The following is a 27,257-nucleotide window of genomic DNA, read 5'->3' on the forward strand; positions in this document are numbered from 1 at the left end:
GAAAGATTATTCTTATTCAAACTCTAACCTATAGGTGCACCTTATCTTAAGAAAACTTGATATATGAAAAATGCATATTTTAAAAGATAAAATTAGGGATGTAAGAATTTATAGTTATTTCTCCAATATAATTTAAATATGATTTGATTATTGCTTCTTGGCCTTTTGGCTAAGATCAAGTGTAAAATATGATTTGATTTACAAACAAGTTGTCAGGATACTTTGTGTGTTGGGCATATCAGTAAGGTATTTCAAGGGGCGCCTGGGTGGCTCAGTTGGTTAAGTGTCCAACTTTGGCTCAGGTCATGATCTCACAGTTCATGGGTTCGAGCCCCACGTCGGGCTCTGCGCTGATGGCTAGTTCAAAGCCTGGAAACTGCTTCAGATTCTGTGTCTCCTTCTCTTTCTGACCCTCCCCTGCTCACACTGTCTCTCTCTCTCTCTCAGAAATAAATAAAACATTAAAAAAAAAAAGGTAAGGTGTTTTGAATTCTAGAATATGATCAACTGAGTTATATACAAATGGTATTTCTTTCCCCTCATCTTTACTTTCACCTCCCACATTACCTACAGCTAAAATTAAGCAAATTTTGGAGCACGTGGGTGGCTCAGTCAGTTAAGTGTCTGATTATTGATTTCAGTTCAGGTCATGATTTCACGGTTTGTGGGATTGAGTCCCATGTTGGACTCCACACTGACAGCACAGAGACTGCTTGGGATCTTCTCTCTTGGCCCCTTCCCTGCTCATTCACTCTCTTTCTCTCTCTCAAAGATAAATAAATATTAAGTAAATTTCCTCTTCACTTCTGTCAACAGTGGTAATATAAAAATTCTCACTGTTCTTTTTTACATGAAACATAATTATTTTAAAACTTTAGTGGCAGAACTAAACTACATTTTTTTTAAGTTTTATTTAAGTAATCTCTATACCCAACGTGGAGCTCAAACTCACAACCCTGAGTTTAAGAGTGGCATATTCTTCCAACTGAGCCAGCCAGGAACCCCAGAACTAAACTAAATTTTGTTTGTATAAAAGCAGAGTCTCCTCTTTAAGATTCATAGCATGCCCCTGTATTCATTTATGCAGTTTAGTTGTAGATGGTCCAAGTTAAATATGAGATGTCAGCAAATGCATTATGTTGTGAACTGTCAACTGTAATTATCTTTTCACATCACAATATATAGATTTGTTCTGTCTTACAACAGAAACAAAACTTCCAAACTCTTAAGGTTAAGATAAAAATCTTAATCTTACAGTGCCTGCGTGGCTCATTTGGTTAAGCATCTGACTTTGGCTCAGGTCATGGTCTCTAGGCTTGTGAGTTTGAGCCCCGCGTTGGGCTCTCTGCTGTCAGAGCAGAGCCTGCTTTTGGATCCTCTGTCTTCCTCTCTGTCATTCCCTTCCCCGTGCTTTCTCTCTCTCAAAAATAAACTTAAAAAAAAAATTTTAATCTTGGGCACCTAGGTGGCTCAGTTGGTTGAACGCCCGACTTCAGCTCAGGTCGGAATCTCATAGTTTGTGAGTTCGAGCCCGCTTCAGCTGTGCTGACAGCTCAGAGCCTAGAGCCTGCTTTAGATTCCGTGTCTCCCTCTCTCTCTGCCCCTCCCCTGCTCACATACTCTTTCTCTCTCAAAAATAAACACTAAAAAAAGTTTTTAAATCTTAATCTTAACTGTACATTATCAAGACATTTACACAATTCCCAAACACCACTGCATGTCATTTGCAAATATTTAGTATCAAAACTATCTACAATTAGAAATATTAAATTTCGGTAAAGCTAAATTATGACAAATCTTTGCGATTTGTGTAGAACTTTAGTTTATAATGTGTTTTCACATCTATCATCTCACATGATCTTCAGATGATAGATCATCTGATAGATCATCAGATCAGAGCTCTGGGTGGCAGCTGTTATTTCCCTAGTGTTGCAGATGAGGAGCCTGAGGCTGAAAGAAGTTAATTAATTTGCCCAAGCTCACAGCTGACGAGTTCCAGGTCAGGACGAGAACCTAGGCTTTCTGACCCCAGGTCAAAGGTTATTTGCATGCTGTCTTTAAAATCATCATCCATAGAAGCCTGAATACACAGATCCTAAATTCAAAAATGAAAATCATGAGGGATGTATTTTCAACAAATAAGGACATTCTCCTACATAACCACATTACAACCATCAAAATCAGGAAAATGGCATTGATACGTTACTGCCATTTCATCTCGGACCCCATTCAATGGCATCCTTTTAGCAAAAGGATCCAGTCCAGAATCACACTTTTCGTTTAGATTCATGTCTCTTTTGTTTCCTTCAGGCTGGAACGGTTTTTCAGTCTTCCCTTGACTTTCATGACCTTGATACTTTTGAAGATCACAAGTCAGATATTTGCCAGAATGTCCCTCAGTTTGATGTTTGATAATGATTGATTTCTCATGATTAGATTCAGGCTAAGTATTTTTGGCAAATATCACGGGAGTGCCCATGCTCTTCTATCTTCACCCGATGCTCCTCTATCAGGTGAAGCACAGTTTGATTTGTCCCATATTGGTGATGTTTACTTCAGTTACCCAAATAAGGTGGTGTCTACCAGGTTTTCCACTGTAAAGTTTCTTTTCTTTTGTAATTACTATTTTGTAGGGAGTGCTACTCTGAGACTGCAAATATCCTCTTCTTCCTCTAACATTTATTCATTTATTTTTTATGGATTCCTATTTTGTTCAGTGAACTGTAATCATTAATTTTGATGCTCAAATTATCCCAAATTTAGCCAATGAGAGCCCTGGCAAGTTGGCTCCTATCCTTACGACATGTCCTCATCATTTAGAACACTTCCTTACTTTCTGGAGTAAGATGTTCCAGGATCATCTTGTACTTTCTTGGCCACAGCCTTTTCGCCAAGAAGCCCTGGTTCCTTGTAGTGAAGAATGTATTTAGAAACCAAGATTTAGAGCGTAGGCATGATCACTACTAATGGCTTGTCACTGATCGCAAGTCCTCTCATTGGACAGAATGAAAGTACGTGTGTGCATGTGTGTATGTGTACACACACATTTGGACCCATAATTATTTCCTGATCTGTACTGTGAAAACTACAAGTTCACACCCAGTATTTCCAATTCTAACCCAACCCTGCAAAGTTCTCTCTAGTTTTGTCTGTATTTATAACCCCTTCTAGGACAATGAGAAACCTGGTTCCCATTATCCTGAATATATCTACCTATTTGATCAGTGTCCCTGGACATGAAGAATATTCTACTGCTGCTGCTCTCCTTATCCCATTCAAGTTCTGACACCTCATGCTGGGATGCCCCCTGGACAATTGTCCTTCTCACCTTGCTCAGGCTGACAACACTTATTGGGCAGTCACCATTGCCATGTCCTCCGTGGATGCCTTCCCTACTACACCTGGGCTCAACCTCTTGCAGGGGCCTCCTCTCTGCACGATTACCCCTCACCCTCATTTGGTCTGACACAAAGTGTAGGCCACTCCTACATAGTTCTTTTCTTCACTATGTTGCAGTGACCCCCAGCTCTGGGCCATGAGAGCTTTTACCTTGCACAGTACCACTTAATGGACTGACTAGTTAGGGAAGGGTTGATCAAAAGGGGAGAGTATCAATTTGCATGAATACTTACAAAATTATAACCTAAGAAAGCCATCATATTTTCTTAAGGGACAAAGTGAGGAAAGGGATTGGCAGTATAATGGGATGGTCAGAGCTTGGAAAAAGAAATCGTCTTCCAGGGGAGACACTTCAGTGATCAAGTATATTTCTAAAGTTTTTCCCAACCCACAACCTGTTAACTATTCCTATTTCTTCTTTTAGGCTTTATTGTCTTTAACACAATGAACAAGAATCCAGTACATCTGGCCCAAATTCCTCAATTTGCTAGATGCACGAAAATATATCAACTTCATGTCATTCATCTGGCCTATTTTCCTTTCATCATAAGTATGACAGATGTCATATTTTGCCAAAAGCAAAAATCTTTCCTGCACTGGTGGAAAGAATAACCAGATAGGATTGAGAAGATAAGGGCTCAAGTTCTTCACAGCAACTACCAAACTTAGTAACCTTACATAAGTTACTCAACTTCACTGGCCTGATCTCCTCATGGGTTGTCATAATTGATGACAAATATTAATATTTACTGTGTGCTAATATCAGGCATAGCATTATACGCATTGTTTCAAGCAATCCTCACATCAGTCTTATGGAAGACACACTTTTATTATCCCCATTTTACAAGTGAGGAGACTGAAGCTCAGAGAACTTAAACTTGTCCAAGGTTATGCAGCTAATAAATAGTAGACCCTAGACCTCCCAAGTCTCAGCTCTTAAACGTGATACCTTAAAGACAAACCAAAAGAAAAGTTTTGTTTTTTTTTTAAAGTTTATTGGAGAGAGAGAGAATGTGCAGGAAGGGCAGCGGTGGGGGGCGGGGAGGAGATTGCACATGTGCTCGGGAAGGGCAGAGGGAGAGGGAATTCCAAGCAGTGCCTTACGTAGGGCTTGAACTCACAAACTGTGAGATCATGACCTGAGCTGAACTCAAGAGTCAGATGCTCAGACTGAGTCTCCCGGGTGCCCTGTGCCTTAAAGACATTTTAAATTGCAGGGGTTGTTAGAGGTTAGGTCACTCCAGTTTTAAAATTCTGATTTTAAGAAATGCTTAAGGGATATTAAGATAAATGAAACAAAAACTTTGCATGATAGTAGGCACTAGGCATATAAAGGTGACTTTTGATCTTTGTCCTCACACAACTAACATCCTATCATACACACCATGTGAAGGAAACAGAGGTGTTGCTGAAGTGAAGAGGAGTATTAAGAGAGGCTCTCTGGAGGCAATGCCACTTCAGGTCAGTTTTAAAAATAAGTTAGGTAGAAACATAGGTGGCGTTCTAGGCAAAGCAACCAGTATGTGAGAAGGCCTGGTCAGCATGAAACAGCACTATGTATTTGGTATGATTGGAGTGAGAGTAAACAAGGGGAGGGAGAAGGAAAATAAAAACATCTTGAGTTATTTATGTATTGTTGAAAATTGAGGAGGAACAGCTGTTTATCAATTCACAAAATTAAGCACACTGTTTTGGAACTCATATTTAAAAGAACACATATCTAGTAACAAATTTAAGGAATCTCTTATTCATACTAGCCCAAATAATACATTATCAAATACTGCTGCCCTGTGCGTAAGCCGTTCAGTTAAGCAAATCTATATAGACTCTTCCTGTAGAAATGACTAAGATTAACCAGGATGGGCAACAGGTCCTCTGATTCATATATTAGAAATTTCTTACAAAAGTGTTTACTGTGAGATGTATTATGCATACAGAATATATAAAGCATATTTATAATTGAAAGAACAAACAGCCAAGTAACTACTATCCACGTCAAGAAATGAAACATCTTGAAGTCTTATGTGTACTTCTCCAGTATCACAAATCTTGACTTTAAAAATCATTTCCTTGTTTTTCCTTAGTTTTATTATACAGTATCATTTTGCTTGTTCCTTTTTTAATTTTTAAGTTTTTTTTTTTTTTTTGAAAGAGAGCAAGTGGGGGAGGGTAGGAGAGAAAGAGGGAGACAGAATCCCAAGCAGACCCTGAGCTGTCAGTGGAGAGCCTGATGCAGGGATCGAGCTCATGAACTGTGATATGGTGACCTGAACTGCAACCAAGAGTCAGACACTTAACTGACTGAGCCACCTTGGCACCCTTGCTTGTTTTTTTACCTTTTTAAAATGTTTGTTTATTTTTGAGAGAGCAAGAGAGAGAGAGCGCACGTGCAAGCTGGGGAGGGACAGAAAGAGAGAGGGAGACAGAGGATCCTTAGCAGACTCCGCACTCTCAGTAGATCCTGATATGGGGCTCAAACTCACAAACCAGGAGATTGAGACCTGAGCTGAAGTCCAAGACTTAAATCAACTGAGCCACGCAGGTGCCCCTATTTTGCTTGTTTTTTTTTTTTTAAACCATGCTAATTACTCTTTGTTACTTACAATACTGTGAAATTCATCACAGTTGTGTGTAGCTCTAGTGTTTTCACTCTACTGTGTATATATACATAGCAGATTCATTTACTTTTGATAGACATTTTAGGTTGTTTCCGGTTTGATGAAAAACACTATTATGAAAATCCTTGGTTCATCTGTGGAAGAACACAAGTTATAGATAAGGTGCAGCATCAATATTCCTAGGTCAAACCAAATTGTTGTACCAGTCATCTGCCACTGGTGGCATATAGGACTTCCCATTGCTCCGTAGTGTCTAAATATTTTTGCCATTCCTGGCGGATGTTCAATGGCATTCATTGTGGTTTTAATTTGAACAAAGTTTTCATTCACTGATGAGTCCTATTTGATGCCCAGATGGAAAGCAATAAATCTTCTTCTCCATATTATACTACATACAAAAATTCATTCCAGATGCATGGTAAATCTAATTGTGAAAGTAAACAATAACGCTTCTAGGGGCGCCTGGGTGGCTTAGTCGGTTAAGCGTCCGACTTTCGCTTGGGTCATGATCTCGCAGTTCGTGGGTTCGAGCCCCGCGTCAGGCTCTGTGCTGACTGCCAGCTCAGAGCCTGGAGCCTGTTTCAGCCTGTGACTCCCTCTCTCTCTGACCCTCCCCTGCTCACGCTGTCTCTCTCTCTCTCTCTCCTAAAAATAAATAAAACATTAAAAAAAAAAAATTAAAAAAAACAACAACAATAACGCTTCTAGAAGAGTGCTGTCCAGAACTTTCTGCAATGGTAGAAGTGTTCTATAAATCTGCACTTTCCTATATGGTAGGCACTAGATACATGTGGCTGTTGAGCACTTCAAATGTCTAGTGCAAGTGAGGAAGTGAACTTTAAATTTTATTTAACTTTTGATTAAGTGTAATTATCACAATTAAAGACTTCTGTTCATTAAAAGATACCATTATGAGTGAGAGTGAAAGGCAAGCCATTGAGAAAGAGAGGTTGCTTACAAAAACAAACAACTGCTAGCCAGAATACATAAAGAACCACTTAGATCATGGGAAAAAAAAAAAAAAGCAGGTAATAGCCCCCATCCCCAGCCTCTCTAAGATAGGCAAAAGAAACATATTCTTCAAAAGGGAGATATGCAAATGCTAGTATCTGACAGCCAGCAGGGAACCACAAAACCATGAGATCATCATACCCAACAGAATGACTAAACTCGGAAGACAACAGATAAACAATTACCAAGCTGAAGCAACAACACGGAGCGACTGGAACTCTCACACATTGATGGAGTATATTTTGGATAACTGATTGACAGTATCCATTAAAGTGACAATATACATATAACCTATGGGTCAGCAATTCCATCCCTAGGAATACCCCCCAAAATACATATATATACACTAGAAGACAAGTACCAGAATGCTCCTAGAAGTATTATTCACAATAAAATAACTCAATGTCCATCAATAGAACGAATACTATAAAATCTAGAAAACAAGAAAAACTAATTTGTGGAGTTAAAAGTCAAAGGGTAAGGGTTAGTAAGGAGGCCAGCAAGGGGTATGAAGACAGCTTCTTGTGGGTCAGCTTCTTTTCGCACTGGATGTGTTCACTCTGTGTAAATCCACTAAACTACGTACTTAAGATATATGCACTATTTAAAAATGCTTATTATGGTACAATTTTTAAAAGTTTATTAAAAATGTTCCAGTAACTTCTGGCATAGACCTCATAGGCAGAACGTTCTATCAGATAGGGCTTTTTTGACTACAGTGGCAGAAATCCTTCTTCTTAAGAAGACAGAAAAAGTATTGGTTTAAATATGTAAAAAATGTATGCCCACTAGAGCCAGAGAGACAAAAGCAATCATCAGGTGTTTGTCCTTCTCTCCCCTCATGTCTTTCTTTTGTGTGGGCTTTATTCTGTCAGGCACTGAGGCAGTCATTCTCCCACGCTACTCTGGACTTAACCTCATCTTTGACGTTGGCAATGGTAGTGGAAAACATCTCTTTAAGTCTGACAGTGTCAGAATTGGCCCAAGTTAAGTCACAAACCTTTCCTCATTCAACCCCATTTGAGCCAATGGACTAAGTAGTGAAGGGGTACTTTCCCAAGAGAAAACCAAGGCACTGGTCCTAGAAAAGGGTAAAATGAACATGAGAGGCAAAAACATCTATATATCTGGAGGAGATAGAAAAAAAAATACCTTAATTTGTAGTTTGTTCCTGAGTTATGTCAAAACTTTAATAAAGGTAATATATTGCTTCTCCTATCCAAAGCATCCAAGCTGCTTTGTGAAAGCTTCTGACCTACTGGGGAAGGGAAATCAAATTTATCAAACCTCTCTGACTCCAATCTCTCCCTGACTGTATCTTACATACTATGGTCAAATTAGTCTTTCCACTATATGGCACTAGTTGTAACTCCAACAAAGAAACCATATTCCTACTGAAGTTGAAGATTTTTAGCCTGTCACTCATGGTCTTCATTCATGTCACCTGAACTTTTTCATAGTTACATATGACTCCCTCTGTGTACACGTAGCCAATGCTCTTAAGTGTGTCACTGTCACTGATCTATTTTAAAGTATTAGGATGCAACTGATATTTAATGTGTCCATCAAGAGATAACGGGCATTAGATTTGTTACTTTCCTTTTTTGGTTTTAAGGGTACAATAAAATGATCTTTGAATACTAAATTTGATCCCAAGTATATAATGTATTTTCTGAAGTATTATTAAGTTTATCTTTATTTGTTTTGAGGGCGATAGAGAGTAAGCTGGGTAGAGGCAGAGAGAGAGAGATAGACAGAATCCCAAGCAGGCTCCATGCAACCAGCAGAGCCTGATGCGCGGCTCAAACTCATGAACTGTGAGATCATGACCCAAGACAAAGTCAAGAGTCGGACATTTTTTAATTTTTAATGTTTACTTTAAAAATTTTTTTTTTAAATTTTTTGTTTTTGAGAGAGAGAGAACATGAGCAGGGGAGGGTCAGAGAGAGAGGGAGACACAGAATCTGAAGCAGGCACCAGGCTCTGAGCTAGCTGTCAGCACAGAACCCGACACGGGGCTCGAACCCATGAACTGTGAGATCATGCCCTGAGCTGAAGTGAGACACTTAACCAACTGAGCCACCCAGGTGCCCCTGTTTACTTATTTTTGAAAGAGAGAGAAAGAGAGAGACAGATCATGACTGGGGAAAGGGACACAGAGAGAGGGAGACACAGAATCTGAAGCAGGCTCCAGACTCTGAGCTCTCTGCCCAAAGCTCAACATGAGGCTTGAACTCACAAACCATGATCACGACCTGGACCGAAGTGGGATGCTTAACCAACTGAGCCACCCAGGTGCCCCTAAAAGTCAGTATTATTAAGCTTATTACTTAATAAAAGTAATAAACTTAATAAAAGGCAATGTTACTAAGTTTATCCTTTTGAAAATAAGACAATGTAACTTCATAATGAAGTATGAGAGATATAAACTACTTTTTTCCATATCATTCATCTTTTACCCATGAATGAATTATTTACAGCTTAATTTCAAATGCTGTTTTTTTTTCATTGGAGTATGTAAAAGTCAGGGTCATAAATAGGTTATGGATCTTTGGCTAACCTCATTTAGGCTAAATGTTTCCATGTTTTCACCGTAGCTAAAATGGACTGAATTAACCAATTTACTATCTTGCTAGCATTTCAGAATTAAAGTGATTTTTAATTAAGAAAAAAAGAGGTGGGGCATCTGGGTGGCTCAGTCAGTTAAGTGTCTGACTGGTTCAGGTCACGATCTTGTGGTTCATGGGTTCAAGTCCCATATCTGGCTCTGTGCTGACTGCTCAGAGCCTAAAGCCTGCTTTAGATTCTGTGTCGCCCTCTCTCTCTGCCCTTCCCCGGCTCATACTCTCTCTCTCTCTTAAAAATAAACATTAAAAAAAATTTTTTTAAGAGGAATTGTGACATAAATGAGTGACATTACTTTTAAAATAATATAGGAAATGAATTAAATGTACAAACATATTACTATTTTTATTTGCATTTAAACCAAATATTTTCTGTGAGCTAGAAAGTTAGACAATGTATGATCCATATTTTATACACTAACAAATTTCAAAACATAAAGTATAGCAATATTCTCTATTATTCAAATCCACATTTTTTTTTCCAAATCCACGTATTTTTATCTAGAATACAATATTTATAAAACACCTCCTACAACAAAGCCAACATTATTAGGAGAGTTGTTTGAGGAGTTATTTTTTAATGGTTGCAGTGGAGACAATTTTCCTCATTAAGTAACTATATAGAGATTTACCACATTCTTTAAGTTGCTTGAATACAACCAAGAATGTGGTAATGACAATTAAATACATATCAATTCAAACATTCAAGACAAAAGGACTTAATTTTTACTTAAGCCAATAATGAATTTCAAAAATATATATTAAAAAATACCCTCCCAACCACTGTTAACACACTTCTTTATGCTTTCACACAGAATGTTCCAGGAGTTATCATTTTCTGTGCCTCCACAGTCTTTCTATTGGGGCAGTTATCAATCATCTTCTTTCTCAATATATGTCTTGGCATTAACCCGTGCCATCTGCCTGGCCAGGTACCTATCTCTAGCCGACATTACAGTTTCTTCATTATTTCGCTTTGCAAACTTGTTACCCACCTCATGTGGTCCCTCTTGTTCTTTGCCCATCTTTTGGCATTCTTCTGTGAGTCTATGTTTTGCTCCCAGTGATGTTTCAGAACTACAGGGTTTCTCTGGGTTTCTTTCTTTGTCCATGTTTCTCACTTTATTGGATATTTCCTGGTCAAGAAACCTATCCTTTGCCCTAGAATTCGGGCTGCTTTCATTTTTGTCTTGGTTTTTTTCTGAAGACTGAACACTTACTTCTCGTCGTTCTCTAGGTCTGTACTTATCACTGTTTTCATATCTCTCTTTCCTCGTTTTCACATGCTCTTCTTTGCTTTTCTCTTCCTTCTCTCCTCCTTTCTCACTGTGTCGGTCATGGTTATTTCGCTGTCTATCTCTTTCTTGTTCTCTTGAGGAATATTTTTCCCTGTCTTTCTCCTTTTTCCAATCTCTGTCATTTCTTTCTCTTTGGTCTCTTCCCCTCAGTTTATCTTCCTGGTCATGCCTCTTCCAGTGGGAATCTCTATGGCCGGACTCTCTGTGCCTATGGGAATCCTTCTTTTCTTTTCGGTAATCACGGTCATTGTAATAGTTCTCATGATCCCTGGATTGTCTCTCTTGATGCTGATCTTCCCTTTTCTCATGAACTCTTGACTTGGCTCTTTTTGTGTGGCATGTGGTACCACGCTCTCTTTCTTCACTAGAAGACCGTGAGTGGGTTTGATTCCTCTGATGTTTAGAGTCACTCTTGGAGGTTTCTGTGACCTTCTCCCTTCTGAACTTTGTTTTTTTATTTTCTTCCATTACGTCATCCTCACTGCTATTAGCATCAAAGTCGCTGTCTGCATCTGGGTTCTCCTCTCCTTGCACAACAGTTTGGAGAATGCATTTCTCATGTGGTATTCTGTTCTCTGGACTTACTTCATCAGAATAACCCCTTGATTTCTCTTCCTTTATTGTGGACCTTAAAAAAAATAACACAAAATACCATATTATCAATTGTAGTAAGCACATGAAGTGTTCATATAATTTTTCTCAATACTTAAATTTAACTACTAAATGTGAAAAGGTGCTATTTACCTTATAAACATTGAAAACTAGTATTTCTAACCATTCAGAATATTTTCAGAAGAGGGTAGAAGTGAAATAGAGACAATTAGCTTTCTGTATTGGACAGCTAGAACCTCCAGACAGGGGTCTTGTACAAGGTCTTCGTTTTTGTTAAACATGCCAATAATTGGGAAAAGTAAGATATACTCTGGATCTATGTACTATTTATATAACATGAAGTTCAAGTTACAGCTCTTTGATGGATTTTTATTTCTCTTTCTTTTTAAACAATTTAAGAATAGTCCTGAAAATAGACAAAGATCACTTTTTTCATAGCAAAATCTAATTCTCAATATCACTAAATAATTTCTCTTATGATTAAAAAGGCACGAGCACCCCTCACTTGGCACTTTTCACAAAAAAATGGGAATATATGAATCTGCCTGATTAAAATCAATAACACTAAAAATTGTTTATATCACCTACTTTTTCCCAGCTGATAAGTGTGGCTAGTTTATTTACATTACTCACACATTCATTCTTACTAATCACACTAACAGAACAACAGTGGTTCTTTGGGAATTGGTGGCAGAAGTGTCTCTAAGGATTAACTAATAGTCAGGAATTCTATTATTACTCTGAGTAAAGTACAAGTATTAAATGACATTATGGAGTTTCATGGCTGGCCTCACAACTGTTCCAAATGAGACTAACAGAAATTCTAATTCTCCATTCAAAATCTCTCTTCAAATATACTTTCTTAGCCTCATAATTTTCATCAATTTTGTAACCAAACTTTGCAGTTGGCAGCAACGGAGATGGAGGTGGGAGTATAAATCTAATTCCCTCTCTTCACCTTTAATTCCATTCTCCTGCCTCTTTCCTATTCCCAGCAACACAGACTCAGATCCTCTAATCTGACTGTCTCTGTTCCAAAAACCGTTTACTTAGATACAAGCTTAGGACAAATTCTCCCTTTTACCTTCAGCTATATACTTATGAATCATTTAACCATTCCTATAATACTTAAGAAGTTTATTAAAAGACAAAAACCTCCAATCCTTTCTATCCCAGTGCTAATGGAAATATCTACAGAAATAGTAATGGTAGCCACTAGCCATACGTGGCAACTGTATTTGAAATGTGGCCAGTATGACCAAAATTTTGTATTTTATTTATAATATATATATATTTAATGTTTTATTTATTTTTTGAGAATGTGAGTGCAAGCGGGAGAGGGCCAGAGAGGGAGACAAAGGATCCAAAGCAGTGTCCAGGCTGACAGGCTGATAGCAGTGAGCTGGATGGGGGGCTCAAACTCATGAACTGTGAGATCATGACCTGAGCCAAAGATAGGCGCCTAACTGACTGACCCACCTAGGCACCTCTAGATTTTATTTAAATAGCTACATGTAACTAGTGGCTACATATTAGATAGTGCATTTCTAGACCTTAATATGTGAATCTTACATTTTCTGGAGGCCATGTGCTATTTATGAAAATAAACTACTTCTTATGAACATACATGTAGAAATCCTGCAGAAAAGAAATAATCTTGAACTAAAGCTGTAGGTTTTTAATTAAGAAAGTGTAAACCCTTTGCAATTCAAACAGGCCAGGTTTGGCTGACAACACAATATGCAATGCTGCAATCTTCTATCTTTCAGAAGGTTAAAATGATCCTACAACCACAGATCATGAACAGAATCTTTCTTCTAAATATTTCATATGCCATGTCTCACCTGGCTTCACGAAAGCTGCATGTAGGTACTTCCTCTTCACCAACTGCTTGATTTAATAGGTGTCTATAGAATCCACTGAGATCTTTCTGCTTGGTTACATCCAAACGTGCTGAGAGGGAAAGCAAACGTGAGAGGAATATACTCAACAAGGCACAACACAGTTCCGTTTTACTCTACTGTGTGTAGAGTATGTAACATACAGTGTATAAACTATTCTCCAGATCTAGAGTTACCAAACTATAGCCTGCAGGCCAAATGTGGCCTACTGTTTTGGTAAATATATTTTTATCAGAATGTAGCCCTGTTCACTTGTTTATTGTTTAAGGCTGCTTTTGTATTAGAAAAGCAGAACTGAGTAGCTCCAACAGAGACCATATGGTACACAAAGCCTAAAGTATTTACTTATGTGGCCCTTCACAGAAAATCTGCCAACTGATACTCTAGATGAACACATAATACATGCTTAGACAGAATATTAGACTTGCTTTCTTCTATTTAAAGTTGATGAGCATTTTTCAGTTAAGCTATTTATATGTATACATTTTACTTAGATCTTGAGAAATGACCATGAATAGAAAGTACTAAAGTAAAGCATTAAGACACTCTTTGGCTCCTGCACATCTTTGTTCTTTCTTGAATTAATGTTCTTCTTTTTCTAAATGCCCACCAAATTAATGTTCCTTGAGTGATATTACTCTAGTTTTCTAAACCCAGAAAATATAACTGATTTAAATCTCAGTTTATATTGCTCTGACAAATATTATGATGTTATGATTTGTAATAAAGATTCTTACATTTACAATAATTTTCTAAAGCAATGACTTGTAATGGCCATATTTTTAAACAACAAAATGAGATATATGAAAAGTCCAGTAGAAGTAACAATTACTGAGAGTGCAACTGTGTTTTTACTCATAATCTCTTCTACGTTTTATAATACTACAAAACATCGTATCTTATACCTTAAATTCATATACACAAATTAGGACCACCACATTATAACCTAGAAGTTCAGGGATAGAGCAAATGGCTAAACCAAAGGACAGAATTTTGCTGCTTCTGTTTCCTTCTACCCTTCTCCCTCTTCCATTTCACCTTCAAGTGCAGCAGCCTTTCTTTCTCTTTCTTCCTCTTCAGCTCTCTCTTGCAGTTTTTTCTTATAAGCAGATGTCACAAATGCCTCCTTATCATCAAACTCTCCCTTCTCCATTTCTCGTTCTCTCTGTATCTTCTTTTCCATTCTCTTTTCCTGTTCCTTTTTTCTGATCTCAACTGCTTTTAGTAAGTTGTGAATATACTTGGGCTAGGAGAAAAAATAAGATTATTTAGGAAAGAATCAAAAATAAAAATTAAGAATATTCTGTTTTTACCATGAATTTATTAAGATAAAAATGGCTAGTCCAAATAGGTGGGACTGTCACCCTCAAATAAATTTACTAGCAAGAGTGAAACTAAAACTCTTTTCAATAAAAATTTAAGTGTAAAATAAATTATTCAAACTGCTATTTTACTTTTTTTTAAATTTCAAACCAATTTTTCCAGTGTTTTCACCCTTTTCACAAGTATTATCTCAATACTTCAATAGGTAAGTGATTCAGAAAGTTCCTACTACTTTTTCACATTAGGTGTAATATGGTTATTTAAAATAATAGCTTTAATTTTATACTACCACCCTATCTACACATACTATAAGATGCAAAGATCCTTAAAAATCTGTCTGTGCTTGTGAAAGACAAAGAGCGATAAAAAATGTGAACTTATTTCAAGCTCCCACTATTATTTTTTTTCAAACTAAAAATATGATCACATGTACAGGTAACTCAGTTATCAGCTAGAATGCAATAAAAAAATAAAAGAATGATAAAACACAAATATATGAACAGGAACAGGAGTTACTAATACAAAGACTTTATAAGAAAAAAGTTTCTAAAATTTGTGAAGGTTTTAAAGCAACAAACACAACTTGTTTTTATTGTTAGATAATTTACTCCTGTTAGGATACTTTTAGTAAGGCTTCCTGGGTTCTAAATTAAATCTGTATTATCTGCAACTAGCGGCTCTTCACACTTCAAGTACCTAAAAGCTTTTTCTCAGTTCACCCTCATGCTAAAATAAGATTAAGATATAAAATACAGGTTAAGGTCAAAGTAATTTATACTTTTCAGCTACAAACCTTTCGGTCTTTTCCCAAAAGCAATTTGGGATTATTCTCCTCCCTTTTTTTCTGCATTTCATCATAAATACTATCATATTCATATACAGTGGAATCTTCTGCAAGGGCCTTCTGGATTTCCAGTTTGGTCTAAAACAAACAAATACATTTAAAAATGAGCCAGCTAATACATACCAAAGAAAGTCTTTATGTAATTTTTCTGAGAGAGGATCAGGAATCAGATATAGATCATAAAAATTCTATCAATAACATTTTAGACTGAAAATATAAACATCATTCTGAAGCCAGGCTGCTTCAGTTTGAATCCCAGGCTCTATACTTAGTTACTCTGGGAAAGTTTGTGTAATCTTTTTGTGCCTCGGTTTTCTTAANAAATTGAGGATAAATATCTACCTTCCAAGTTGTTGTGTTATCTATTTTATATAATTCACTCATATAGGATTTTTAAAATAAACACACAACAAACAAAACCTCAAACCAAAGTCAGAAAATAACTTCCTTGGCTTCATGACAGATATCTATCAAAGACTGCATTTAATGATAACATTTAACAGCTTTTCCAATGATATAGGGAGTAAGATAATGTTGCTATCATCAGTTCTGTGCACCTAAGGTTCAGATAAAAGAACAGAAAGAAAAAGAAAAAACTGTTGTCTAACTATTGAAATATCCCATTTCTGGTGGCTCAGGTCACGATCTCATGGTTTAAGTTTGAGCCCTGTGTCAGGCTCTGTAATAACAGTGCAGAGCCTAGTTGGGATTCTCTCTCTCTCAGCCTTCCCCTGCTTGAGCACATGCTCTCTCTCAAATAACATTTAAAAATAAATAAACAAAATACCCCATTTCTAAAAGTATTTTACCTTGGATTTAGTAAATGGTAAATAGTATTTTTTATCATAAAAGTTAGTTTGGTATTAAAGCAGAAGACAAGCTAATTCATCCAACCAGGGAATAAAGTGAAAAGTAGGAGTATAGATGGGAGATCAAAGCACCAGCAGGAAGGTAAGAGATACAAGGAAGAGTTGTAGCAGCACTCCTCATTTTTTTATTTTATTTTTTCATTCATTCATTCAATTTATTGTATTTATGTTAACATTCAGTTACTTTTGAGAGACAGAGAGAGACAGAGCATGAACAGGGGAGGGGCAGAGAGACAGGGAGACACAGAATCTGAAGTAGGCTCCAGGCTCTGAGCTGTCACCCTTGAGCTGGACACAGGGCTCAAATTCACAAACCGCGAGATCATGACCTGAGCCAAAGTTGGACTCATTTAACCAAATGAGCCACCTAGGTGCCCCAAGCACTCCTCATTTTAAAGCAAACTATGAGAAAAGGTCTCACTAATAGAAAAAGTGGCTGTGGACAGGATAGGGTTAAAAGTAAAAGTAGATTTGGGATTTATGCTTTAAGTAAGTAAGAAAAGATAACACAAAAATGTCAAAAGAACACAACGGACACCTGGCTCAGTCAGTTAAGCATCTGTCTCTTAATTTTGGCTCAGGTCATGATCTCACAGTTCATAGGATGGAGCCCTGCGTTGGGCTCTGTGCCAACAGTGCAGAACCTGCTTGGGATTCCCTCTCTCCCTCTCTCTGTCTCTATATTGCTTGCATATTCTCTCTCTTCCAAAATAAATAAATGAACATGAAAAAAAATTTTAAAGAACACTAGAAAACAAGACACCTACATGACATTGGAGAAGTCATCAGATTCTCTGAAACTAATACTCTCATTGATATGGCGAAGAAGTTGAATTCTAAAATTCTAACTCAAAGCATTTCATCATTTACGTTTTAAAAACTCAGTTTTTTTAAATGTGTGCATTAAACCATTTTGAGGCTGCTGAGTTACAATTCCACTATGAAACTAAGATATTACCGTAATACTACAAAACACATAATTCTGTGCCCATTCCCCAGGTGGCAGTAAACATAGTGGCTAAAAGCGTGGGCTCTGCAATTTCAGTGCTTGGGTTTGAACTAACTATGAGACCTCAATAAAGTCACATAAATCCTTTGCCTTCATGTCCTTCAACTATAAAATGGAGATTATAAGAGCATTTATCTTACAGGATTATTTTAAGAATTAAAGATAATTCTCAAAAAGTGGTTGCCATAATGTCTAGCACATTATAAAGTGCTTAACTTATCTTTATGCAGGATGCCAGTTGGACAAGGAAGAAACAGATGCCAAAAGTTAAAGGAAATGTGAAGAGGGGGAGACCTTACTAGGCTTGCCTCATCCCTTGAATATTCCTAGATAAATATCAAATCATTTTGAACACCCACGAGATTAATCTGAGGACTGAGAGGGGAAAAAATGCAATAGAGGTGAAAAAATTGCCACAATGTGGAAGGCAGGAGCTGCGGAGAGTTGATTTGGGGGGACAGAAGAGCTGTGGGTGCTGCAATGGGGAGGGTGCCTTGAATGCAGCAAGAGATCAAAACACATCTACAATCCAGTTTTCTTTTTTTTTTTTTTTTTTTTGATGACCTCGACAATATGACAACACAGAGGAATTCATCCCAAAAGAAAGAACAGAAGAAATAACAGTCAGGAATTTAATCAATACAGATATAAGTAAGATGTCTGAACTAGAATTTAAAACAATAATTATAAGGACTAGCTGGGCTTGAAAAAGCATAGAAGACACTAGAGAATCCCTTACTGCAGAGATAAAAGAACTAAAAACTAGTGAAGCTGAAATTAAAAATGCTATAACCGAGATGCAACCTGATGAGGATGGCCGAAGCAGAGGAACAAATCAGTGACATAAAAGATAAAATTATGGACTATAATGAGGCTGAAGAGAGAAAGAAAGGTATTGGATCACAAATGTAGACTAAGGGAACTCAATGACTCCTTAAAACTTAGTAACATTCCTATCATAGGAGTCTCAGAGAATGAAGATAGAGAAAAAGGGGCAGAAGGTTTATTTGAGCAAATTATAGCTGAAGATTTCCCTAACCTGGGGGAGGAAACAGACATCAAAACCCAAAAAGTAAAAAGAACTCCCATTAAGTTAAAAAAAAAAAAGCCGACCATCACCAAGGTATTTCATATCAAATTCACAAAATACACAGACAAAGAAAGAATCCTGAAAGCAACAAGGGCAAAAAAGTTCTTAACTTACGAGGGAAGACAGAGAACGTTCACAGCAGATTTGTCAACAATGCTTGGTAGGCCAGAAGGGAGTGGCATAATATCTTCAGTGTGCTGAATGGGAAAAATATGCAGCCAAGAGTACTTTACAGGGAGGCTGTCATTCAGAAGAGAATGAGAGATAAAGAGTTTCCCAGACAAACAAAAACTCATGGAGTCCATGACCACAAAACCAGTCCTGCAAGAAAATATTAAAGGTTGAGACTCTTTGAGTGGGGAAAGAAGAAATAAAGACTAGAAAGGAACAGAGAATATCACATACTGGGTCATGAATCAGGCCTCAACAAGTACAAAAAGATTGAAATTGTACCATGCATATTTTCAGACTACAACACTATGAAACTTGAAGTACACCACAAGAAAAATCTGGAAAGACCACAAATACATGGAGGTTAAAGAACATTCTACTAAAGAATGAATGCGTTAACCAGGAAATTAAAGAAGAAATTAAAAAGTACATGTAAGCAAATGAAAATGAAAACACGATAGTCCAAAACCTTTGGGATACAACATAGGCAGTCCTAAAAGGAAGTATACTGCAATACAGGCCCATCTCAAGAAGCAAGAAAAGTCTTAAATACCCAACCTAACTTTACAAAGGAGCTAGAAAAGAAAAAGTAAATAAAGCCTAAAGCCAGAAGAAGAGAAATAATAAAGATTAGAGCAGAAATAAATGAAACAAAATAAACAGTAGAACAGATCAACAAAGCTAACAACTGGTTCTTTGGGGAATTAATAAAATTGATAAACCTCTAGCTAGACTTATTAAGAAGAGAAAGGACCCACACAGATAAAATCATGAATGGCAGAGGGAGAGATCACAACCAACACCACAGAAATACAAATGATTTTAAGAGAATACTACGAAAAATCATATGCCAACAAACTGGGCAATCTGGAGAATTGGAGAAATTCCTAGAAACATACAAACTACCAAAACTGAAACAAGAAAAAATAGAAAATTTGAACAGACCCACAACTAGCAAAGAAGTTGAATCAGTAATCAGAAATCTCCCAACTAAAGACCACGGCCAGATGGCTTCCCAGGGGAATTCTACCAAACATTTAAAGAATTAATACCTATTCTTCTCAAACTGTTCCAAAAGTATAAAAATGAAAAGAAACTTCCAAACTTATTCTACAAGGCCAGCATTACCGTGACTCCAAAATCAAAGACCCCACTAAAAACGAGAATTACAGGCCAATATTTCTGATGCACGTGGATGCAAATGTTCTCAACAAGATACTAGCAAATCGAATCCATCAGTACATTAAAAGAATTATTTACCACAGTCAAGTGGGATTTATTCCTAGATTGCAAGGGTGGTTCAGTATTCACAAATCAATCAATGTGATACACTACGTTAATTAAAAAAAAAAAGGATAAGAACCATATGATCCTGTCAACAGATGCAGAAAAAGCATTTATTCTTGATAAAAACCCTCAAGAAAGTAGGCATAAATGGAACATACCCAAACAAAAGACCCACAGCTACCTCATCTTCAATGGGGAAAAACTGAGAGCTTTTCCCCTATAATCAGAACAAGACAGGGATGTCCACTCTCACCATTACTATTTAACATAGTACTGGAAGTCTTAATCTTGGCAATCAGACAACAAAAAGAAATAAAAGGCATCCAAACAGGCAAGGAAGAAGTCAAACTTTCACTATTTGCAGATGACATGATACTCTACATAGAAATCCTAAAAGACTCCACCAAAAAATTGCTAGAACTAATATATGAATTCAGCAGTGTTGCAGCATATAAAATCAATGAACAGAAATCAGGTGCATTTCTATATACCAATAATGAAGCAGCAGAAAGAGAAATCAAGGAATTGATCCCTTTTATAACTGCACCAAAAACAGTAAGATATTTAGGAATAAACCTAACCAGAGAAGGAAAAGATTATCTACTCTGGAACTACAGAACACTTACAAAAGAAACTGAAGGTGACACAAAGAAATGGGAAAACATTCCATGCTCATGGATTGAAAAAACACTGTTAAAGTGTCTATACTGCCTAAAGCAATCTACACATTTAATAAAAATCTCTATCAAAATGCCACCAGCCTTTTTCACAGAGCCACAACAAACAATCCTAAAATTTGTATGGAAATACAAAAGACCCTCAATAGCCAAAGCAATCCTGAAGAAGGCAAAGCAAAGCTGGAGGTATCACAATTCTGGACTTCAAGCTATATTACAAAGCTGTAGTCATCAAGGAAGTACATATAACACAAACAAAAACAAACACCTAGATCAAAGGAACAGAAAACCCAGAAATGGACCCACAACTATATGGCCGACTAATCTTCAATAAAGCAGGGAAGAATATCCAATGGAAAAAGGTCTCTTCAGCAAATGGTGTTGGGAAAATTGAATGGCGACATGCAGAAGAATGAAACTGGACCATTTTCTTACATCATACACAAAAATAAATTCAAAATGGATGAAAGACCTAAATGTGAGACAGGAAACCATCAAAATCCTACAGGAGAACACAGGCAGCAGCAACTTCTTGGACCTCATCTGGAGCAACTTCTTACTAGAAGATGCCAGTGGCAAGGGGAACAAAATTAAAAAATGAACTACTGAGACTTCATCAAGATAAAAAGCTGCACAGTGAAGGAAAACAATCAACAAAACTTAAAAGGTAACCTAAGGAATGGGAGAAGACCTATCTGATAAAGGGTTAGTATCCAAAGTCTATAAAGAACTTACCAAACTCAACACTTAAAAAACAAAATAATCCATTTAAGAAACGGGCAGAAGACATGAACAGCCCTTTTTCCAAAGATACTCAAATGGCTGACACATGAAAAGATGCTCAACCTCACTCATCATCAGGGAAATACAAATCAAGAACCACGATGAGATACCACCTCACACATAGGAGAATGGCTAAAATTAACAACACAGGAAACAATAAGAGTTGGTGAGGACACAGAGTAAGGGGAACCACCTTACACTGCTGGTAGGAATACAAACTGGTGCAGCCACTCTGGAACACAGTATGGAGGTTTCTTAGAAAGTTTAAAAATAGAACTACCCTGTGACCCAGCAATAGTATTACTAGGTATTTACCCAAAAGATACAAAAATACAGATTTGACGGGATACACGTATCCCGATATCCACAGCAGCATTATCAACAATAACCAAATTATGGAAAGAGCCCAAATGCCCATCAACTGATGAATGGATAAAGATGTGGTATATACAATGGAGTATTACTCAGCCATCAACAGGAAGGAAATCTTGCCATTTGCAATGATGTGGATGGAACTAGAGTGTATTATCCTAAGTGATGTGGATGGAACTAGAGTGTATTATCCTAAGTGAAATAAGTCAGAGAAAGACAAATACCATGATTTCACTCATATGTGGAATTAAAAAAAACAAAAAACGAAATATATGAACAGATGGGAAGAGGGAAAAACAAAAGAAAGGGAACATGCCATAGAGACTCTATGATACAGAACAAACTGAACGCCGATGGAGGGAGGTGGGTGGGGGAATGGGCTAAGTGGGTGATGCGTATTAAGGATGGCACTAATCATTTTGAGTACTGGGTGTTATATGTAAGTGATGAATCACTGAAGTCTACTCCAGAAAATAATTTTACACTATACTAACTAACTGGAATTTAAATAAAAATTTGAAATCTATATATAAATTTTGTTGTAGCAAAATATAGCTAAAGACTTGCCACAGAGGGGCACTTTGGTGTCTCAGTTGGTTGAGCATCCAACTTCAGCTCAGGTCATGATCTCATGGTTCAGGAGTTTGAGCCCCACATTGGGCTCTGTGCTGACAGTTCAGAGGTTGTAGCCTGGTTCAGATTCTGTGTCTCCCTCTTTCTCTGCTCCTCCCCCACTCATACTCTGTCTCTCTCTCTAAAGTAAATAAACATTAATAAAAAAAAAAAAACCTGTCACAGTTTCTCACCTATATAACCACAGAGCTATTTAATCACTGAAAGATTTACTTACTAGTATTGAACTACTAAAGATTTTATTTACTTACAACAACAGTTAGGTACTGGGCATGGTGCTATTTATAGAGATAATAAGCAATGGTATAAAACGGTTGCTAATATTATACATATAAGAACTGATATTTGGTGTATGCAGGTTGAAACTGCTAAAAAAAAACAACCTATATTTACTAGAGGGTGTTATGTTTTCTTCTGTATTGATATGGAATACATTTATTGTTTTGGTTTTTTTTTTTTTTAACATTTATTCATTTTTGAGAGACAGAGTATGAGCGGGGTGGGGCAGAGAAAGAGGGAGACACAGAATCCAAAGCAGGCTCCAGGCTATGAGCTGCGAGCACAGAGCCTGTTGCAGGACTCTAATTCACAGACTGCGAGATCATGACCTAAGATGAAGTAAGATGCTTAACCGACTGAGCCACCCAGGCACCCCTGGAACAAATATATTTAGATGAGTACTTGCCATTCAAAGAGATTTAATCAATTTTTATTCAAATGTTATTACTGACATTGCAAACTATGAGAAATGGCCAAGGGGATGGAGCAAATTGAACCCTATCCTTACAATTTAACATGGTTAAACTATAACAATGGATTAAAAAGAAAAAAAAATATATATATGAAAGTCTCTTAAATCAATAATATAACCCCCAATGTACTACACATGTAGAATAAATAAAAAAATTTGTTTTGAGAGAGAGAGCACAGCAGTGGGGGAAAGAGATAGTGGAAGAGACAGAGAGAGAGGGAGAATATCTTAAGTAAGCTCCACACCGAGTGTGGAGCCTCATGTGAGGCTCAATCGCATAACCCTGGAATCATGACATGAGCCAAAATCAAGAGTCAGACATTTAACCGACTAATCCCCCCAGGCACCCCAGAAGTTTCAGATTTCTCAATCGACCATGAGCAAGTTTGTGAGAATTTTAAAAATATAATGTATGTATTAAAAAAAAGTGCTTGGAAATACCAGAGCACCATATAAGGTGCTAAGCAAGTCTATCGAAAATTACCAGATATTCCTCATTCTTAGTAGAGAACTTCAAATAATTATAAAATCGATTCACTGATTTTTTCACTTCAGCGTGAAAAGACTTTTTTTTAAGCAAGTAAGCTCATTAATAAGAATTATTAAACCACATAATCCACTGTAAGGCTACTGAGTCATCTGAAAGCAGAAATGGGTTTAATCTACATACAACACAATGAAGAGAGTTCTTCACTGTGCTTTTAAGATTTATCACAAAAACCTGAAATCTATATGAATCAAGAAACATCTTAAACATTTTCAGAAAACAAAGGTCAAGATAAAATTATTTCTTTATATACTGCTCAATCTTGATCAAGACCTGGGTAACCAAAACTGATACTTAAAAAAAAACTTGAGCTGAAATACTTCACCAAATACATAGAATTCACCCAGCAAGCTTACCTGTTTCATTGCTTGCTTCTTAGCAGCTTCCCTCTGAAGACTTTCACTCACGGAGGTCTATAAAACATAAAAATGCTGTCATTGTTTAAACTAATTTAAAATTTCTTTTCCATTTGAATTTCATCATATATATTTGCTGTAATAAATATTCTGTTCCTTAAAAAAAAAAAAATAAAATAAAATAAAATTTCTTTTCCAGTATTCTGGCTGGCAACTAGTTCCTTATAGTTAAAAACAGAAAAAGTTATTAAAAAATATTATGAACTAAGTTAACATTTTCAAGGTCTTTTACCTAAACCTTAGGAAACAAATGAATTTTTATTATAAATTATGAGAATAAGCTCTAAGGTGTAAGAGAAAATAGAGTGGAATAGGAAAAAATGAGGTAACATGGTTTTTTATTCCAAACTTCACCACTAAGGCATTCAATCTTGAACAGATTTCAATTTATTTTGTGTGCACATGTGAATGTGTGTGTGAGCGTGCATGCACTGTGTAGGGGAACACTGGCCCCTTCCATCACAAAAGTGGTAGGATTCCCAGCAACAAAAAAGCACATTCTTTTAATATTCACCACTGAATAATAGTATATCAAGTTCTTAGTATATGTTAAGGCTTAGGGGCTGCCAGAACTATCTGTGGTTATAATCATTCAATAAATATGTACTGAAAAGCCTACCATATCAGACATTGTTCTAAGTTTCTGGAGATAGCGAGGAAAACAAGAACAGTCTCTATCTCTGGAAGATAAATGGTCTGAAAGGGAAGAACAAGTAGCTAAAGAGATAATTACAACACAGATGTGATATGCTGTATAATAAAGGGATTTTTAAAAAAGGCTGTAGGAGCACAGAATCAAGAAAGCCTTTCTAAAAGAGACAGGACATTAAACCTGAACCAAAAAGAATTTAAGGGAAGGCAAGAGGTATTTAGGAAGAAGTAATCACATGGGCAAAAAGCAAACACAGCTAAGAAAAGAAATATAATTAAAATACTTAAAAACATGTTTTATGGGGCACCTGAGTGGCTCAGTCGGTTGAACGTCTGACTTCAGCTCAGGTCATGATCTTGCAGTTTGTGAGTTCAAGCCCTGCATCAGGCTCTGTGCTAACAGCTCAGAGACTGGAGCCTGCTTCAGATTCTGTGTCTCCCTCTTTCTCTGTACCGCCCCCGGCCCCCCCATGCTCTGTCACACTCTCTCCCTTTCTCAAAAATAAATAAATATTTTTTTAAAAACTTAAAAACATGTTTTCTGAAAAGGATAAGGCTTTGTAAATATACTAACCAACACTGAAATGTATACTTTAAAAGTGTGAGTTTTATGGTATGTGAATTTTATCTTAAAATAAGGTTACTGATGAAATTATCTTTTAATGAAAAGTATAACCCCCAGGACTATACTTCTCTAGCATATTGACATTTCAGCTGTATAGTATCAATTGGTGCCTCCTTTGTTTACCTCCTTTGTTTACCATGGCAACAAACAGAACAAAATAAATAAACCTAATTCTAGCTCCCTAAGGTCATGGAGGTAAAGTTAATACACAAAGGCCATACAAGTAATAGAGCACACACTTATTAAAAGAAACGTACAGGCAAAGAACTAAGGATATTTTAGGTGACAGTAAATTGACTAAACTAGAGGAAAAGATATCAATAACAAAAACAATAGTAGCTAACATTTACTGAGCCAGGTGCTATGCTAGGTGGGTTACTTGTGTATGACATGTATTAGTCATTTAGTACAAATTTGTTATGTGATACAACACATTTTTACTCATTAGAATATCAATTTTAAACATTAAAATGTCAAATATACTAATAAGCGTAATTCATGAATTCTTTCCATCTATTTTTAATGTCTCAGTCTTTCTAAGTGTAAATTAAATGTTTCTTGATCACTGACTTAGTAATGTCTTCAGGCCTGACTAGAAGATTAAGTATCCAAACGCTAGACTTTTACTTCTTTGACTTGCTTTTATTCTTTTTTTTTTTTTCCTATCTCTTCTTCAGTCAGTCACAACTCACCTGCTGTCACTTCCAAACTGGTTGCTTCAACCTAAACTACTGAACTTAGAAAAATAAAACATAAAGCTATAAAAATATAGAAAAGATAAAAATATATTTTTATAGAAAATCTACAAAATCTATAAATCTATAAAAACAGAACAAGAAGACTGGGAAGGGCCTTTCTAATGTAAAGTATATGTACTCTGAGACATAACAAGAGGTTTTGTTTCTCTGTTCAGAGGTGTTTTAAAGGATGATTTTTGACTTTTGAAAAACAGAATGGAGGGAGTATAGTATTTTACACATTCTTCTCACAGACTTACATTCCTAGAATTCCAACAGCATCACCACTGGAATAAAGAGGTAGCTCTGAACCTCAAACTGAGGGAAGAGTATCTCCTTTTGAAGCTCATTTGATTCTCAGTTTTCTTTTTTTTCTTTTAAGTTTATTTATTTATTTTGAGAGAGCAAGCACACGCCACAAGTGTGGGGGAGAAGCAGAGAGAGGGGTGGAGAGAGAATTCCAAGCAGGCTCTGTACTGTTTAACTCAAACCACTCACAAACCATGAAATGACCTGAGCCCAAATCAAGAATTGGAGGCTTAAGTGACTGAGTCACTAGGAGCCCCTGATTCTCCATTTTCTAATTAAAGGAACTCTGACAGGATTATTAAAGGTGTTAACTGAAATGTCAACAACTGAGGGCCTCTGGCTGGCTCAGTGAGTAAAGCACATGACTCTTGATCTTGGGGTCATGAGTTTGAGCTCCACATTGGGGGTTCGGTTTACTCAAAAACAAAAACAAAAAAAAACAACAATTTGTTTAAACACATATACACAAAAAGTTAAAAATAAAGAGTGCAAGTGTGCCTGAGTCAGTGAAATGTCCAACTTTGGCTCAGGTCATGTTCTTGCAGTTTGTAGGTTTGAGCCCTGCTTCCAGCTCTGTGCTAACATCTCAGAGCCTAGAACAGGCTTCCTTCCGATTCTGTGTCTCCGCCTCTCTCTGCCCCTCCCATGCTCATGCTCTCTCTCTGTCCCTCAATAATAAATAAACGTTAAAAAAAATTTT

The 27,257-nt window shown here is 36.7% G+C and overlaps 1 protein-coding gene across 3 annotated transcripts in view; it reads right to left on the reverse strand.

Moving 5' to 3' along the window:
- Positions 1-9,972: 9,972 nt before the first annotated feature.
- The window catches only part of NSRP1 (nuclear speckle splicing regulatory protein 1), a 44,390-nt gene continuing 27,105 nt past the window's right edge, over positions 9,973-27,257 (reverse strand). For all 3 annotated transcript variants that reach the window (XM_077749693.1, XM_077749695.1, XM_077749694.1), the window contains 5 exons: positions 24,176-24,232; positions 15,580-15,708; positions 14,502-14,709; positions 13,407-13,515; positions 9,973-11,578 (listed from right to left, as the gene is read on the reverse strand). In XM_077749693.1, the coding sequence (XP_077605819.1) occupies positions 10,525-11,578; positions 13,407-13,515; positions 14,502-14,709; positions 15,580-15,708; positions 24,176-24,232 (1,557 nt within the window). In that variant the 3' untranslated portion in view covers positions 9,973-10,524. The remainder of the gene's footprint in view (positions 11,579-13,406; positions 13,516-14,501; positions 14,710-15,579; positions 15,709-24,175; positions 24,233-27,257) is intronic.

Source organism: Crocuta crocuta, unplaced genomic scaffold, assembly GCF_008692635.1.
Source record: "Crocuta crocuta isolate KB4526 unplaced genomic scaffold, BGI_CrCroc_1.0 scaffold149, whole genome shotgun sequence".
Taxonomy (NCBI): domain Eukaryota; kingdom Metazoa; phylum Chordata; class Mammalia; order Carnivora; family Hyaenidae; genus Crocuta; species Crocuta crocuta.